Source organism: Tupaia chinensis, unplaced genomic scaffold (assembly GCF_000334495.1).
Source record: "Tupaia chinensis unplaced genomic scaffold, TupChi_1.0 Scaffold000112_1, whole genome shotgun sequence".
Lineage (NCBI taxonomy): Eukaryota > Metazoa > Chordata > Mammalia > Scandentia > Tupaiidae > Tupaia > Tupaia belangeri.
In genome coordinates, this window is record NW_006159576.1 from 1,558,043 (window position 1) to 1,576,161 (window position 18,119).

The 18,119-nt window shown below is 45.7% G+C and overlaps 1 protein-coding gene and 1 non-coding gene across 2 annotated transcripts in view; both read right to left on the reverse strand.

Moving 5' to 3' along the window:
* The window catches only part of CUNH1orf21 (chromosome unknown C1orf21 homolog), a 209,743-nt gene extending 194,495 nt beyond the window's left edge, over positions 1–15,248 (reverse strand). Inside the window, exon 1 of the mRNA XM_006143868.3 lies at positions 15,018–15,248. Coding sequence (XP_006143930.1) covers positions 15,018–15,111 — 94 coding nt within the window. The 5' untranslated portion in view covers positions 15,112–15,248. The remainder of the gene's footprint in view (positions 1–15,017) is intronic.
* LOC114006988 (U6 spliceosomal RNA) lies at positions 3,312–3,416 on the reverse strand. The gene has a single exon (XR_003548643.1). It is a non-coding gene; the product is annotated as a U6 spliceosomal RNA (small nuclear RNA).
* Positions 15,249–18,119: the final 2,871 nt, after the last annotated feature.

An 18,119-nucleotide genomic window follows, 5' to 3' on the forward strand; every position in this document is an offset into this window, starting at 1 on the left:
TGCCACTTGCTGGCCCAGTTTTTCTGTTTTTGTTTTGTTACACAGAAAACATAGGGCATTTCTCGATTCTGTGTTATAGGAAATTTTCTAAAGAGAAACTTTTGCTGCCTTTCCCTTAGTGAGACCGAAGTCTGCGTCAACATGGCATCTAGCATGGTGCGTATTTGAGGTAGTCGAGGGGACTAGAGTGAAGGTGGGGCCTGTCTGCTCAGGCCAGTTCTATTTACCATCAGTGCTGGGTCTTAAAGACACACTGGTATTGTTCGGAGTGAGGCCTTTGCTAACTCATTGCATCCGCCAGACAACGCTGCACAGTGGATACCATTATTTTTCTGTCATAGACAGGAAAACAAATCGAGTTATTTGTGAAGGATGACACCAGTAGAGATGAAGCTAGACAAAATGCCGGCTGGTAGGACAGAACCCACAAGCACTCCTTCCTGTGCTCACATGCATGCATGTCTCCTGTCTCCTGTCAAAGTAAGCGTCTATCAGAAAGGCCTAGGAATGAACTATAAAAAGAAAATCAGGGGACCAGCAGATGGCATAATGGCTACATCGCTGGACTCCCATGTAGTCAATCGTGGTTTGAGTCCCGGACACAGTGTCTTAAACTCATGCCAGGGGCACGTGCATGCATGTCCAAGATCCCAAGAGGACAATGGAGGAGAAGGGATTGTGGCATGGCCAACTCCCATTCATGGTGATTTCTCTCTTTCTGTCTCTCTGTCTCTCTCTTTCAGGAGAGCACATGTGCCCTATAGCAAAAAGCTCTCCAAAAAAGAGACCAAAAAAAAAAAATCAAACTAACATATTTTGAGCATCTATCTGAGTCAGACACTGGGCCAAGCACTTCTGTGTGGAGTTAAAACTCTCAGCCATGGCAAAGTGACTTCTATAATGTCTCTTCTAGCGTTTAAGATCTTTCTGGAGGGCCAGCAGGTGGCGTGGGTAAAGGCGCCGGACTCCTGTATGGCTGAACACACTTCAAGTTCCAAGTTCCAGACCGTGTGGCCTGAAAATCATGCTGGGCATGTGTGAGTGCATGCCCCAAATCCCAGGAGGCGAATGAAAGAGAAGGGATTGTGGCATGGTCATCCTCCCTGGGGGCTTCTCATTTTCCCTCTCACCATCTCTCTTTGTCTGGCAAACACATGTGCCCTATGGCAAAGACCTTAAGAAAAAAAGAAAAGAAAAGAAAGAACAGAACAGAACAGAACAGAAAAAGAGAAAAAGACCTTTCTGAGATTCAGCTCAAACATCATGGAGTCTTCAAGGCCAAAACTCAGGGCCATGTTCCTCGCTTATCCTGACTTGCGTTTTTTAGCCTTTGGCTCAGTCGCAGTGGGGTGCACTGTAGTGTGCTAATCTGTACTGTTCAAAGCCACATGGCTGACCATGGGTCCAGATCCCAAGTAGACCTGAAATACACCAGGGGTGTGCGCTCAAGATGAGCTGGGAGCCTGGGCAAGGCGACCTGAGAGTGACCAGCTTCTGCCGTAGATGTCTCTCTTCCTCCTCTCATGCACACGTTCTGTCTCCTGCTCTTTCTCAGAAAGAAATAAACTAAGGAAAAATGTGTTTGCATCTTTTAAGACTATTATCTGATCCTATCACAAACTCATCAACACTTCTGCCTCTACTGTTCCTGTGACTCATGGAAAACAAAAAATAATGACTTCAGAGGCCAAAAGAGACAAAAAAGTTACAAGACAGGCTGTGAAAGACTAACACTGTTTAGCACAGAGACACGCAACTCAGACAGCTTAGCTCCTCAGCCAAGCCAATGCCCAGGCTCTCTGGTTATCCCTGGTAGACCCCTCTTCTCCCAAACAATGCCCAAGCTGGCGGAATGTACAAACTAGTGCTCAATAAATGTGTCTTCCACCTATGGAGAGTCAAAGCAGAAAATAAGGGATTCTTCCTGAGTCTAATCCCTTTCTCTTAGATCCAAAAATAAGTAAACTCCAAACTGGAAGGTGGAAAAAAAAAAGAAATTCTAACACCATTACTAGCTTTCAGTGACTAAAATCATTGCTGTGCAGTAAGTGAGCTACACATGTATTTTCTTTTCTCTACTATTTCTTCTTTTATTTTATAATTTTTTATTTACATTGAATTGTTACACATATTTGTGGGGTACAATGTTTTTCAAGTGTGCATGTAGTGTGTGATCATCCAACCAAGAATATTACCACAGTCATTGTCTTCAAGAAAGAACATTACATTATCTAGTGCACCTGCGATTTCCATTTTACTGGATTTTTTTTTTTTGAGATACACACACATAAAGTCCCTTCCCCTTTTATTTTTACTCTGTTGTGGTATACCATTCTATAACCTGTTTGCCTTGTTTACATGCATTATTTCGACTGAAATTTTTAAGAGATTTTTGCTATAGGGTATGCGCACTTGTCAGGGAGACAGAAAGAAAGACAGAAAATGAGAAATCACCAACCACAGGGGATGGCCATGCCACAATTCCTTCTTCTCCATTTTCCTCTCAGGATCTTGGGCACATACGCACACATGCCTGGTGTGAGTTTTATTAAGCCTTCAGGTCCAGGACTCAAACTGTGATTGACTATGTGGGAGTTCAGCAACGTAACCATTACCATCTGCTGCCCTGTTAAATGATTTTTTTTTCCTGAGTCCTTTCCCTAACCCCTCACATTCCATAGTCTCTGGTATCTACATTGCCCCCTCTACTTCTGTCTTTGAATCTTTTGACTTCTGCCATAAAGTACAGTCATTCAGTATATGTTAAGTGGGGACATACCATGTTCGTCTTTCAGTTGGGCTTATTTCGCTTAGCATTAAATCTTCTAGATTCATCTGCTTTGTATTGAATGATAGGATTTCACTGTTCTTTATGATTGAGTGATGAAACATCATATTCATATAGTACTCCAGTATACATGTGCCACGTTTTCTTAATCCAATCATCGGTTTTTGGGCACACAGACTGGTTGTAGGTCTTAGCTACTGTGTTGAAGGCTGTGATAAACATGGATGTGCAAGTGTCTTTCTAAGTGATTTCCTCTGCTTTGGGTAAATCCCCAGGAGTGAGATTACTGGGTCATATGGAAGGTAGTTCTATCTGTAGGTCTTTGAGGAACCTCCCTATTGTTAGCCACAGTAGCTGTACTACTCTACTTTCCCATCAGCAGCACAGGAGGGTTCCCTTTTTTACTACAACCTTGCTAGCACTTGTTCTTTATCTTTTTAGACCTTCTAAGTGGGGTTAGGTGATACTCCATTGTGGTTTTCATTTGCATTTCCTTTCGGACAAGTGATGTTGAAAGTTTTTCGAAAATAGGGAATGCTTCACAAATTTGCATCCCACTCTTATGCAGGGACCATGCTCACTTCTCTGTCTATTCCGATTTTATTATAGGTGCTGCTGAAGAGAGCACTACACAGGCACTTTCGATATTTCAAGTAGCCACACTAAAAGAAGCAGGTGAACTGAACTTTAATAATATCCTTTATTTAGCCTGATAGATCTGAAACATAATCTGAACATGCAATCCATTTCGAAATTATTAGTGAGCTAGTTCACATTCTTTTCAAATACAATCTTCATTTAATATAGAATTAAAATGTACATTTTACACTGACAGCACACATCCATTCGGACTAGCCTCATCCCACCTGCTCAGTAGCCATATGGGGCTGCGACAGCCCTGGCCAGCATGGACCAATGTCATCTTCTCTGCTACCGTCTCTAAAGCACAGCCATCTTTCACCGATCTTCACTATACGCAACCAGAAATCGTGAACGCAATGAACAGTGGGTTATTACTTTGCCTCCAACTGCTTTCAATTTCTGAATATATCTGATGTATTTTCTGATTTAGTCTTCAACATAAAGCTACAGAAGAAGTCCCTATACATTTTAGATGAGCAACAGACTGGTATAATACCATCTCTCTTTCATAAACACACACACACACACGCTTACCTGCTAGATGGTCTCAGTTTATGAGTAGCCAAGGATTAGGACTTAACCCAAGTCACACAACAATATACAGCCCAAGTGCAAGAAAGTGGCCGAATTCTGGCTTGCCTCACTGCAGCTCGGCCCGACACCACCATCCGGAGTCATTCTTTGCAGTAATTCGCACATCTCCTTTTAGAGGGATGCTCAACAGCATCAGACTCTCTTGGCCCTTAAACCGACTTGGCAGAAGTCAAAGCCACCTTAGCCATCTGCAGGAGCTAGGTCAGTCAGGGCCCAACCTGATCCCTAAACACTCTCCCTGCTTGCTTGCATTTCCCTCACCTTCTGGAAGCCCTGTGTGATCTCAAGACCACGCAGTCCCTGCCTTCGGGTTGCTAACCAGCTCGTAAGAGATAAGACATCTTGGGGCCAGCACGTGGCATGGTGGATAAGGGCGCTGGACTCCCACGTGGCCGACCACGGTTCGAGTCTCGGACCTGGTGGCTTGCTTTCTCACTTTCTCTCTCTCTCTCTCTCTCTGTGTGTGCCTTTCTGGCCAAATTAAAAAATAAAATGAATGAATAAATAAAAGTAAATAAATAATTTAAAAAAGAGATAAGACATCTAAATAAATAAAGTAAATACGTATGCAAAAATAATCTGGGATGACAGGGAAGCAATACTTTCTGATGGTATTAGAAAAGCCTTCATACAACCATTTATAGTATTTACGAAGATGAAGGCAAGATAGAGGCCCAAGCCAGGCAGCGGTCACAGTGCACTGGAAGGCCTGGAGCACAGAAGGTGGGGTGCGAGGTCACCAAGGTGAGTCGTGCAGCCTGACAGAAGAAGGAACAGAGCGTGAAGGCAGCAGAGGTGGGTATGAGCCATCCCCACACATCTGGAGAGTCGCCCAAGGATTTAGGATTTTATTGGCCAAGAACTCGGCACAAACAGAACGTTCTAGATCAGAAGAATCAACACCAACAGAGCAGTACTTTAAAAAAAAAAAAAAAAAAACCTGACAGGCCAGCCAGGGTAGCGCGCATGCCGGGAGAGGCTGTTAGCATTTCTGGATGAGTCACTCACTGAGATGGGGGAATCCAGGCACTGTGGGGAAAGACAATGAACTCAGTGTGAAATAAGCTGAGTTTTAGGTGAGTATGTTTTCTCAGATGGAGTTACCTAGTAGGTAACTGAAATTCTGGTCTGGAAGGCAGAAGAGCGTTGGGAGTAAAGTTCTAAGTTTGATCTCAGCTTGGTCATCATTTTCTCAGGGAGTGGTTCCCTAATTTCCACAGGAGCTCAGATGGCTCCATTCTGCCTTGTTACCGCACCACGCACCTCCCTGCCCACATGCACTTCCCAGCATTGTAACTGTGCACTGGTTTCTATGATTCTCTGGTTAACGTTAATGCCGCCTTCCCCAACTAGAAGGTCCTGGAGGGCAAAACTGTGTCTGTTTCTGAGCCTCTTCACCAAAAGGACACCTACTCCACAGCAGGGATCCGCAGTGTATTGTTGAGTGGATGGCTGGAGGAAGGAAAGAAGACTTTCGGAATGTGCTAGTTGAAGCTATTGTGGGTTGGCATGAAGTTGCCCTGGAAATGTATGTAAAAGAATAAAAGTGGGGACCAGCAGTTGGCATAATGGCTGTGTCACTGGACTCCCACGTAGTCGACCATGGTTTAAGTCCTGGACCCAGCAGCTTAAACTCACGCCGGGCGCGTGTGCATGTGTGCCCAAGATCCCGAGAGGAGAATGGAGAAGGGATTGCAGCATGGCCATCCCCTGGGGGGTGATTTCTCGCTTCCTGTCTCTCTGTCTCTCTCTGTCTTCCTAGTGAGCGCACGTGCCCTATAGCAAAAAACCCTCTCCAAAAAAAGTGAATAGTGAGTTCTAAGGAACCCCAATACTTAAACTATGTGATGGAGAAAGATGGTGAAGAAAAATGAAAAGTGCAGGCTCTCTTATGCCAGGAGGTGGCACAAAGGTTAAGGCAGCTGCATCCCATATGGCCAACTGAGTGGTTCAAGTCCCAGACCTAGCGGCTTGAGAATCATGCTGGGGGTATGTGTGTGTGTGGTGCCCAAAATCTCGAGAGAAGAAGGGATTGCAGTGTGGCCATTCTCCATGGGGGGTGATTTCTCACTTTCTCTCTCTGCCTCCTCTGTCTGGCTGCTGAGTATGCACCCTACAGCAAACAATAAAAAAAAGTGCAGGGTCTTGAAGGGGCATGAGAAGGGTCTTGAAGGGGCAAGCACGGTGTCTGTTGGAGCAAAGAGGGAGGGTTCATATGTGGTCCAAACTGTTGGAAGAAGGAGAATAACAGGCCTTGCTGTGGGGAGAGCTGGACACAGACTTGTACTCCCTGCCCTCCCTAACGCCAAGCACAGGGGTGCATGTCTGGTCTCAGCTACTCAGGAGGCTGAGGCAGGTTACAGTGTGATAAGACCCTGTCTGCAAAACAAATAAGCCAACAATGATTTGACAGTGGTGCAAAATACACAGAATTCTAAACTAAGCAAAGAAGCACACACACAACCAAGGGGCATAACAGGAGATCAGTTTCAAGCACACTGCGGTCCTTGGGGCGATGGGCGGTAACACGAAAGGATGGCAGGGGCAGGGAGAGTGACACCAGGGAAGGCTGAGAGTCACAGGATCTGGGAACAGCTGCCGAGAGCAAAGGTGACTCAGGTTTACAGCCGCCATGACGGAACCTTGTAAACGGAAAACGCGCAGGAGAGTCAATACAGCTGCGAGAGTTCCTCCCCCTTGGGGAAGTCTGCAGAAGAGACAATGATCTTGGGGTGTGTGGGTTAATTTCCCCAGTAAGACCTGAATCTGTTCTAGGCACCTACTTCAATAGGAAAGAAGACTTTCGGAATGTGCTAGTTGAAGCTATTGTGGGTTGGCATGAAGTTGCCCTGGAAATGTATGTAAAAGAATAAAAGTGGGGACCAGCAGTTGGCATAATGGCTGTGTCACTGGACTCCCACGTAGTCGACCATGGTTTAAGTCCTGGACCCAGCAGCTTAAACTCACGCCGGGCGCGTGTGCATGTGTGCCCAAGATCCCGAGAGGAGAATGGAGAAGGGATTGCAGCATGGCCATCCCCTGGGGGGTGATTTCTCGCTTCCTGTCTCTCTGTCTCTCTCTGTCTTCCTAGTGAGCGCACGTGCCCTATAGCAAAAAACCCTCTCCAAAAAAAGTGAATAGTGAGTTCTAAGGAACCCCAATACTTAAACTATGTGATGGAGAAAGATGGTGAAGAAAAATGAAAAGTGCAGGCTCTCTTATGCCAGGAGGTGGCACAAAGGTTAAGGCAGCTGCATCCCATATGGCCAACTGAGTGGTTCAAGTCCCAGACCTAGCGGCTTGAGAATCATGCTGGGGGTATGTGTGTGTGTGGTGCCCAAAATCTCGAGAGAAGAAGGGATTGCAGTGTGGCCATTCTCCATGGGGGGTGATTTCTCACTTTCTCTCTCTGCCTCCTCTGTCTGGCTGCTGAGTATGCACCCTACAGCAAACAATAAAAAAAAGTGCAGGGTCTTGAAGGGGCATGAGAAGGGTCTTGAAGGGGCAAGCACGGTGTCTGTTGGAGCAAAGAGGGAGGGTTCATATGTGGTCCAAACTGTTGGAAGAAGGAGAATAACAGGCCTTGCTGTGGGGAGAGCTGGACACAGACTTGTACTCCCTGCCCTCCCTAACGCCAAGCACAGGGGTGCATGTCTGGTCTCAGCTACTCAGGAGGCTGAGGCAGGTTACAGTGTGATAAGACCCTGTCTGCAAAACAAATAAGCCAACAATGATTTGACAGTGGTGCAAAATACACAGAATTCTAAACTAAGCAAAGAAGCACACACACAACCAAGGGGCATAACAGGAGATCAGTTTCAAGCACACTGCGGTCCTTGGGGCGATGGGCGGTAACACGAAAGGATGGCAGGGGCAGGGAGAGTGACACCAGGGAAGGCTGAGAGTCACAGGATCTGGGAACAGCTGCCGAGAGCAAAGGTGACTCAGGTTTACAGCCGCCATGACGGAACCTTGTAAACGGAAAACGCGCAGGAGAGTCAATACAGCTGCGAGAGTTCCTCCCCCTTGGGGAAGTCTGCAGAAGAGACAATGATCTTGGGGTGTGTGGGTTAATTTCCCCAGTAAGACCTGAATCTGTTCTAGGCACCTACTTCAATAGTCGGCCTTCCTTAGGACTTTACTAGTGCATGCTAACTTGAACCTGCTGGGCACTTACTCTTTGAAAGCTGGTCTTGGCAACCTGTTCAGCTCTCTGAATAATCTCAGCAGATCTGCTGACCACGACTCACGTTTGTCCTGTCACTCAAGGAAGATGAATTCCAGTCTGGGGGTCGAGCCTTCTGGACTGGATTTGACTTGTGAAAGGGCCACGGTATGGAAAGCAGAACTAATGAACTTAATTGATTTATTTCTTCCATTCTCACTTCCCCTCTCTCTCCTTTTCTTTCTCTTTATCTCTCTGCCAGAGGACATGTGTGCTTGCCAGAGAAGGACAGACAGAAAGAGACAGAGAGAGGAAGAGCGAGAAAGCATTCCCCAGGTAGGGTGTGGTCACACCATAATCACTGCTCTTGTATTTGTCTATCCCGTTGGGATTTGGGGCATGCACACGCACATGCCTGGTATGCTTTTCAAACCAGCAGGGTCAGTATTTGAACCATGGTTGGCCATGAGGGATCCAGCTCCCTTAACCACTAGGCTCTGGGGCTGACCTTGGAAGGCAGAACTTTAGATTTAAAATCTTTTAAGCTTCAACATGTAAAGTGAAAGAAAATATATAGGTAAATGGCAGTGATAAAGTTACTTGTCAATAACCTAAACTCCCCAACATTTAGGAGTCAAGATGCCCATGTGTCATTTAATCCTCGATGGCGGGACATCCCACAGAAATTCTGTCACACGCATTTGGAGTGGTGGGTCTCCTAAATAACCAAAACATCATGGAGACCAATGGAAATGACTATTTGTGTGTGTAAACATTTGAGTATCAAAGCCTCCCAGCATGTCTTCAGAAGCTATGAAATTAAATGAACACCTTTAGAAAAGGATTGAACGTGTGTGTGAACTCACATTCAGAGACATGCACTTCAGAGGTGCCCCGAATATGCCACCCTTCACAGATTTCATCGTCTCTTCAACCACACAAGATAACCGCAGTTTTTAAATGGTTAGCTTTTAAAAAGGGAATGAGAGCACTTTATTCAATGAAAAATAGAGGAGGGATTTAGAAAGCAGAATGTAATTGTCCAGTCGGAGCATTCTAAGGCCTCTCTAGATAGGTGTGGCAACCAGCCTCCCAACGTGGCTTCCCACCATCGCTCCCCCAAATGTAGGTGCACAGTCAAGCGGGCATGTGTGTCTGTTCCCTTGACTCTCAGCGGTCACTTGCTTGGATCAAGAGAAGCAGCAAAAATGATAGTCTTGGACTCTCAAGCACAGGACTGAAGAGGCATGGCAGCTTCCACTTCCTCCCTCGGAAGCCAGTTGCCAGGTGAAAAGTTTGGCTACCCGACTGGGAAGAATGGTCTCCTGGATAGAGGCCCAGAGCCAGCCCGGACAGCTGAGTCCGGCTGAGAGCCCAGCTGAAAGAAGCTGCAATGCCGAGACAAGCGAGAACTGCAGAGAAGCCCCAGCCATCCCACAGAGCCACGAGAAATCATAAACGGGGCTGTTTCCAGCCATTAAGGTTGGGGCCTTTGGGAAGAATGAAGAAATCACTGAAACCGTGGGTGACAAGCAAGATCAGGTGGTTCCAAGTGACCCAGACCTGTCGTTCCTCTGCCATCTTGGGATCTTGTAAACCTCTCCTCGCGAACTGATTGTAGTGGAGAAACACGGATGGGAGCTTGCCTGTCACATGTAAACTCTAGTTCAGTAACACCGAAGATACTGACAACTTTTCTTGACATTGGATTCTGGTAATTCTATCCCCAAAGCCCTGGAAGGGCCAGAAAAAGCATCTCCCTTGACTGGTAAAGCTGTCTCCCACTTGTATTCCTGCTTTTGTGTTTTTGTTTATTTATAGTTGTTGAGGTTTTTGCTATAGGGTGTGTGCACTCACCAGAGAGAGAAGAGAAACAGAGAGACGAAAAGTGAGAAGTCATTCCCTGGGGGGGTGTGAGAGGGAGATGGCCATGCTGCAATCTCTTCTCCATTCTCTTCCTGGGATTTTGGGCATGCATGCACACGTGTCTGGTATGATTTTCAATCCACTTGGCCCGGGACTAGAACTACAGTCAGCTATATGGGAATGTGGTGCCTTAACCACCATGCCACCTGTTGGTCCCTGTATTCCTGCTTTAACGAGATATCATAAGCCTTCAGGACCAGCAGATGGTGTGATGGTTACATTACTAGACTCCCAGGTAGTCAACTGCAGTTCAAATCCTGGACCCGGCAGCTTAAAACTCAAGCTGGGCACATGTGTACATGTGCCCAAAACCCCAAGAGAAGAATAGAGGAGAAGGGATTGCAGCATGGCCATCCTCCCTGGGGGTGATTTCTCACCTATGTCTTTCTGTGTTTCTGGCAAGTACACATGCCCAAAAATCTCTCTCTTAAAAAAAAAAAAAGGTATCATAAGCCCTCGAATGTTTCTATTAGAAAGAGTAACAAGACAGTGAATGCTGTAATAAATAAAACTTCTGATGTGAGTATCTGGAGGATGAAGAAAGTTTAGAGACCTTAACTGCACTTCATGGCATGGACTACATGGAGCCATAGAGACAGCAATGACCAGATGGGTGTGGGGAAACTGATCCTTACCCCCAATTCTTGACCCTCCTTATAGCCATCTTTTTGCCATGAATGTACGATGGTCAGAGTGTGTTTTTTGTCTCTTGACTGAGTGTTTGCTCATGTGACCTGCTTTAGCAAGTGACATGCAGGTACGAGTGACAGCGTGCCAGCTCTAAGTCCACACAGAAGAGGTAGCCTGTGTATCGCATGTGCTTGTGCCCTTTTGCAAAAGGAAGCATGTCCTCACTGGCTTGCGGGGCCCATAAGGAAGAGGGAAGATGCACGGAGCAGTACTACTCCAGTGGACCCATCAACTCCTGATCAAGGAAGAAATGTTTGGGAGTCAGCAGGTGGCATGGCATGGTGGTTAGGGCACTGGACTCCCCTATGGCCAACCATGGTTTGAGTCCTGGACCTAGCAGGGCAGTTTGCTTTCTCTCTCTCTCTCTCTGTCTTTCTCTGATGAGCACATATGTTCTATGACAAATTAAAGAAAATAGTAATAATAAATATAATTAAATAAATAATTCTTAAAAAAAAGAAAAAAGAAAGAAAAGAAAGAAACAAGAAACGTTTGGCCCAGCCCGGTGTCATATGAACTGCAGTGCTCCAAGCTACGTGGCCAGCTGCAGATCTGGGTCCTCTGTCAGGTCTCCCTGAAATGCACTGGGCATGGGATAGCCGAGGTCTGATGTGCTACAGGGAGGGGAAAGGAGGTTGGGGAGTGACAACACCTGTCAGGGATAGTTTTCTTTCTTTCTCTCCTTTTTTCATGCACATGTGCTTCACCATAAATAAAATAAATGAACTTAAAAAACAAACAAACAAACAAACAAAAAAACACGGGCCAGCAGATGGTGTGACAGTTACATCCCATTCTCCCTCATGGCCAACTGTGGTTCAAGTCCTAGACGTAGTGGCTTTTAAATCACCCCCGTCAAGTCCTAGACGTAGTGGCTTGAAACTCACGCTGGGTGTGTGTATGTGCGTGCTCAAGATCCCAGGAGGAGAATGGAGGAGAAAGGATTGCAGCATGGCCATCCTCCGTGGGAGGTGATTTCTTACTTTCCCTCTCACAATCTCTGTTTCTTTCTCCAATGAGCACATGCGCCCTAAGGCAACAACCTCTACACACACACACACACACACACACACACACACACACACACAAGAACTAAATACTTATTGTTGACTGCCACTGAGATCTTATGTTGTCTAATATCCAGCAATCATTGGCTGATACAAGGCTCTTTAAAAGATGCTGAATGCACCTGGTACTTAGAACAACAGTGCTTTCCCGGCTGTACGACTTGGAGCTAAATTAGGAAACAGATGGTAAGGAGGTCTCACTGAAAGAAGAATATAAGCACAATATATCGAGCATCACTAAATCTTGCTCTAAGTCTAAGATTTATCTTTCTAAAGACTGCAATTTGGTATTCTCAGTTCTCCATAATGTAGCCATAACATGTTTTTGTTGTTTAGAGGTTTTTGCTATAGGGTGCGTGCACTCACCAGAAAGACAGAGAGACAGAGAGATAGAAAGCGAGAAATCACCCCTCAGGGGGGATGGCCATGCCGCAATCCCTTCTCCAACATTCTCTTCTTGGGATCTTGGGCATGCACGCACACATGCCCGGCGTGAGTTTAAGCCACCAGGTCCAGGACCCAAACCGCGGTCGACTACATGGGAGTACAGCGACATAGCCATTATGCTAACTGCTGGTCCCATAGCATGGTTTTCTAGCCAATTCTCTCCCACTTATATTTTATATTCATTCAAAATGGATGATTTATCACCTGTAACTATGTCTCGCATCACCTCTGGCCTTGCCTGATTTACCTTCTGCACTCTTCATCCAGCTGGTTTAGATTTTTCCAGTTTTTTAAGGTCAGGTTCAGCCGCCACCTCTGAAAAATCCACTCTGACCCTGCCTGTTCAGGCAGACTCCCCATCTCCCTGACTCTTATCATGATGTGTGTCTCTTCCTCTTAAGATATTTGGCTTATCCTGCCTCAAAACACTTTATCTTCTTATAAAGTTGTAGGCAGCAAGGCTTATGGGTTATTTACCTCTGTAATCTCCATGGCATTTAGCACAAAGCCTTACACGTAGGACGCAGGCCAATCAATACTGTTTAACATTAACGAATGTGTTGCCAATGGCAAGCAGCAGGGCATCAGGAAATGAAATGGAAAGAGGAAGAATTCGGAGTCTGTGCGATCCGGATTCTACCACTTAGTAGCTGAACAACCTCAGACGCGGTAGCCTTTCTACGCTTCACTTCCAAACATGGAAATGAAAGTAAGTGCCTCACGGTGCCCGCCACGTGGCTGCTCTGTAACGGGCAGCTCTATGACAGAAACAATAGTGACACACAACATCATGTAGAAGTTAAGCAAATCACCGAGGTCAGGTTATTTTCTCTTAAAAGGTAAAGGCTCAAGGGTGACAAGAATGACTCTTAATTCCAATGAGCTGTTTTCCTGGAAATTACGGTGTCAATCTGGATTCTAGCTGCAAGATGCTCAGATACATGTTCTCCTTCAAAGTTCTAAATTCTATAGGTAGTTGCCACTAGAAGCAAATGTCTTCCAGGGAACAGATGTAGCTTCTTAAAACAAAACAAGATTCCCCTTCCCATACACACTGATCTACTTTTTTTTTCTTTTTGGAGAGGTTTTTGCTATAGGGCACGTGCGCTCGCCAGAAAGACAGAGAGACAGAGAGACAGAAAGCGAGAAATCACCCCCCAGGGGGGATGGCCACGCCGCAATCCCTTCTCCTCCATTCTCCTCTCGGGATCTTGGGCACGGATGTACAAGCGCCCAGCGTGAGTTTAAGCCACCGGGTCCGGGACTCAAACCACGGTTGATTACATGGGAGTCCAGCAACATAGCCATTACGCTAACTTCTGGTCCCAACACACTGATCTACTTTTAATAAGACATTAGCTCTTTAGATGCATTTTCAATCCTTTTTTTTTTAAATTAATTTATTTTTAGAGAGAATTTTGTTTTGTTTTCCCCTATAGGGCACGTGTGCTTGCTAGAGAGACAGAAAGTGAGACATTACCCCCACCCCAGGGGAGATGGCCATGCCACGATCCCTGATCCTCCATCTTCCTCTCGGGATCTTGGGCATGCACGCACATGCACCCGGCATGGGCCTCAAGTCTCCAGGTCTGGGACTTGAACCGACTACGTGGGAGTACACCATTTGCTGGTCCCCCACATTTTTCAGTTCTTTACAGAGACAAAGACAACCACGAAAATGGACCAAAAGACAGAGACGCTAAAAGCAGAATTATTTAACAGTGATTGCTTTAATTGCAGTCATTTCTATGTAAACACTACCTCAATGAGGTCTCGTATTGAATAAGAAATGGTGTTTTTATAAATAAAAGTGTCATACAAATGTCAAATACAAGGAAGCAATGTTGAAGTCGTTCAGCAAGAATTAGTTAATCTGTCTTTCACTACCTGGTGTTTGAACACACATCTTTAGTTCATCAGACCAAGAGTTCACTGTACCACAGACAAACTCAAGATGAGTCTAACTCAGAAACCTTTAAGAGGTCAGGCGGGGAAGGCCAATGAGTGCCCTGGACTTGACGGGCATCCATGAGGGATGGAGGCTAGCAGTTCACTGGCTGAGGGTAACTGCCACCCGCGCTGCTGACGGTGACCTTAAGGAACAAGGACCCAGTAGTGTCAGATCTTCTGAACGCATTTGAGGTTTGGGGTGAAACATCCCGATTCTTACAGGCAGCCTTGCATTTTTATTTAAAAATTATCTGGGGGTGTCACATATATATTTGTAGGCCAGGTGTGGCCACAGGTGGGCAACGTGTGGCTTTCGCACTAAAGAGGTGATTATTAGGCTAGCTGTAGTTTTGAATCTGAAAATGTAAAATTTACTGTCTCTTAACCCTACAAAATACCTGACTTTCTCATTATAAATCCTTATTCCCTCCACTTTGGGACTTCTGTTTTAAGTCTTCCAGTCCTGCCCCACTGAGTCGGCCCACGGCTGTTGTCCCACGCACCTATTTAAATCCTACTAGTTCTCGAAAGCTTGATTGAAATGCTAGCTCCTCAGAAAAGCGCCGTGATCCTTCTCAAAGCCCCCTCCGTGTAAATTACGATGTAAATTACCCAGCGCACAAGACTGGCACTGATTTCTATCAGGTCTCATCATGCCTTCAACCCCAAGTGCGTATCGCGTCATCACAGCGATCGCACACTGCCATGAGGAGTCAGCAGGACAGGAGGCGCGTTCGAGAACACTCACCGCCAAACACATCTCCATTCTGGTAGCTTTTCCCCTTCTGGGCGTCCTCTTCATTTTGAACAGTGGCAACATGCTTGGCGGAGGCACAGCCCATAGTCTCATTCGGTCAGCTTCAGCCGGGCTGAACTGCAAATCATCTCTACAGACACGAGGACATTTTTCTTTTTCTTTAAACACAAAGAAAATCCACAGTAGCTGCTGAGCTGGTCAGGACGTGCACACCTGAAAGAACAGAAAGCCAGTTGAGAACGGGAGGCCCAGCACACCGCGTGCCTCAGACCGTGTGCTGTACAGTGTGACCATCCACGCACGGGATCCCTGCACAGCCCACCACACTGGGGGTGGGACTGGGCGCTGAAGAAGGAGATGCAACATGACCTGTGCTCAGCTCATTCCCCTGGAGCAAGCCAGATCAGAGAGCACGCTCTGCATGGCCGTGGCCCAGGGGTGAACTTTTGGAGGGGACACAAAAGACACATACTTATTTATTCAAATAAATCTTAAAATCTTCAAAATCTACTTGCCACATACACATTCTAAGTGCGTATAGGTTTGTTAACATTCTAGAATCTCAAAAGCCATCAGGGTAAGAAAAGCACATCCTTAAGATCCATCCACTGCAGAAGCTTGATAGCAGTTCTTCTCCGCCCTACCGACCCTGCAGGCCAGCTCCTCTCGGCATTTTAATTTTTCTCAAGAGGGACTAGCCTTCCTCTTCAGCCTGAGAAAATGAGCTGGTTCATACATCTCTGGTTGGAGTTGCCAATACCCCAGTATTTTATCTGACATGAGACGACCCTACCAGGAAGGACGAAGGAAGGCAAGGAAGCGGGTCTTGAACTCACTTTTGTCCACTTAACTAGCTGGTTGTTTGAAGGATTGAGCATATGTTGAAGAAAATCTAGTAACTTAAACATTGTAGTCTCAGCAAAGAGAATTTTTCAAATGAGCCTAATCAATTTAATAAATAAGCTTTGACACAAAGATAACGATCTCAAATTAAGCCAGGCAAATGCAAATTGCTGTAAGTATTGACTGTGGTCATAACCTTACTTCTGTCTATATCATTCTTCAGATTATGCTCTACCACTGGTTGTATGAAATCATTATTAGGAAGTATAGGGTTGGTTGAGATAGTTTTACAAACCAAGAAGGTTTTTTTTTCCTGGAGTTCTTGTTTATATCTTCTCTATATGTTAGGTTAAACACATATTAACAGCTTGTTACTTTCTTCTCAGTTTATTTTATTTATAACTTCTATGAATAAGAGAGAGACAGCACCTCGATGGGGTCTTGATGCCACGATCCACCCCCTTACCCAGCCCCAGACCATGGGCACCTGCACGCCCAGCACACTCACGGAGGCCTCCGCATGGGAACCCAGGACCTTCTTGTGTGTGTCAGCTTCACAGAGCATTGTGCCACCATCTGTCCTCCCACTTCTACTAACTTTTCTTCTTTTTAAAGCTATATGAAACCCCAGCATGTGGACAGACACACACACTCACAAACTATCCTATTATTTAGCATCGATGTGTTTAAAGCAATGCCATTTCTAGTTGACGGGCTATTTATACTGGTGTAGAGAGCTCAGAGGCCTGATGGGACACTTTTTAAAAACGCACAGAAAACAGCATAGTAAGTGCTATGATAGAAGTTCTGCAGAATCTATGACAATGCAGAATTCAAAAAAGTAGGTTAAATTAAGACTAGGTGGGGGCGGGAATTAAAAGAGGACGTGGCAAACTAGAAAACGTCCTAAGATAACAGAAGTCTTTCTGATCCAAGTCTGAGCACTCTGTGAGGACGTACATGAGGACTGTCGAAACCCATCTGTCAACCTCTTACAGTTCTTGAAGAAACATCACTGAGAATTAGACATGAAGCGCAGGAGAGGGGATTCGGTTTTCGAGGTAGGAGAGAGGAAAAATCCTCTCCTCCCGGGAAGCTGCCAGGAGTCCTTGCTGTTCCCACTGCTGCCTTTCTTGCTGCTGCTGCTGCTGCTGTTTTACACTCCCAGTTAGCGCTTTCCCAGGGCAGCGTCCCCTTTCTTCATCCCAGCATCATTACCCAGCACCTTCACCTCCTGTGAGCTAAGGCTGCGGGCTTCCAGGCAGGAACTCTTTACTTTAGGAAAAGGAAGTGTGGGAAAACAACCTCACACGTGGGCTAGAGAGGAGACTGAAGTGAGAGGGGAAACCTCGCCCCACCTCCCTGTCTGTTGACACCTTTTCAGAATAAACAAAGTAAAAATAGGAGAGAGACAGGAAATCCTAACCAAATCATAAAGTACACTGAGAACTAAGAGACGGACTTACACGTGGCCTCCAAGGGAGTCCTCTCGCTTTTCTCATCCTCATTCCAAGTGCATGCTAGCTGTCCCTTACCCTAGCCAAGGAGGAAACCTAAGACTCTCAGACAGGAACTACCCTTGCCTACCCTGCAGAAGCTGTTCATGGTGTTTCTTCTGTCTTTGGAAAGTTGTGTTCAAAACATTTTATCTGAATTTAACAAGTTGAAATGATAGGCAAAGCAAATACACTGCAGTAGGCTAACAAAAAATAAAACATATAAGAATAACTACTTTTGATTTTATTTTTTCTAAGGGTGTCTGTTTTTAAGACACTAGAGAAAGGGGCAAGTTAACAAGCAGATTTAGACATGATTTACATCTAATTCAACGGATGACTTAGGAAGTTGCAATTTAATCAGCCTTTTTTTTATTTTTTATTTTTTTTTAAGAGAGAGATTTTTGCTATATGGCTCATGCACTTGCTGGAGTGACAGAGAGAAAGTGAGAGATCACCCCCCAGGAGAGAAGGCCATGCCACAAATCCTCTCCATTCTCCTCTCAGGATTTTGTGCATGCATACCCAAGGACCCAGCATGAGTTTCAAGCCTCTGGGTCTGGGACTTGAATCACATTGCCATGTGGAAATCCAGCACCTTAACCACTATGTACCTGCTGGTCTCTAATCAGGTATTTTTTAAAAGTACTAGTGACCAGAGCCAGCAGGTGGCACAGTGGTTAAAGTGTTGGACTCCCACATGGTTGGTCAAGGTTTAAGTCCCAGACCTGAGAGTTTACTTTCTCATTTTTCC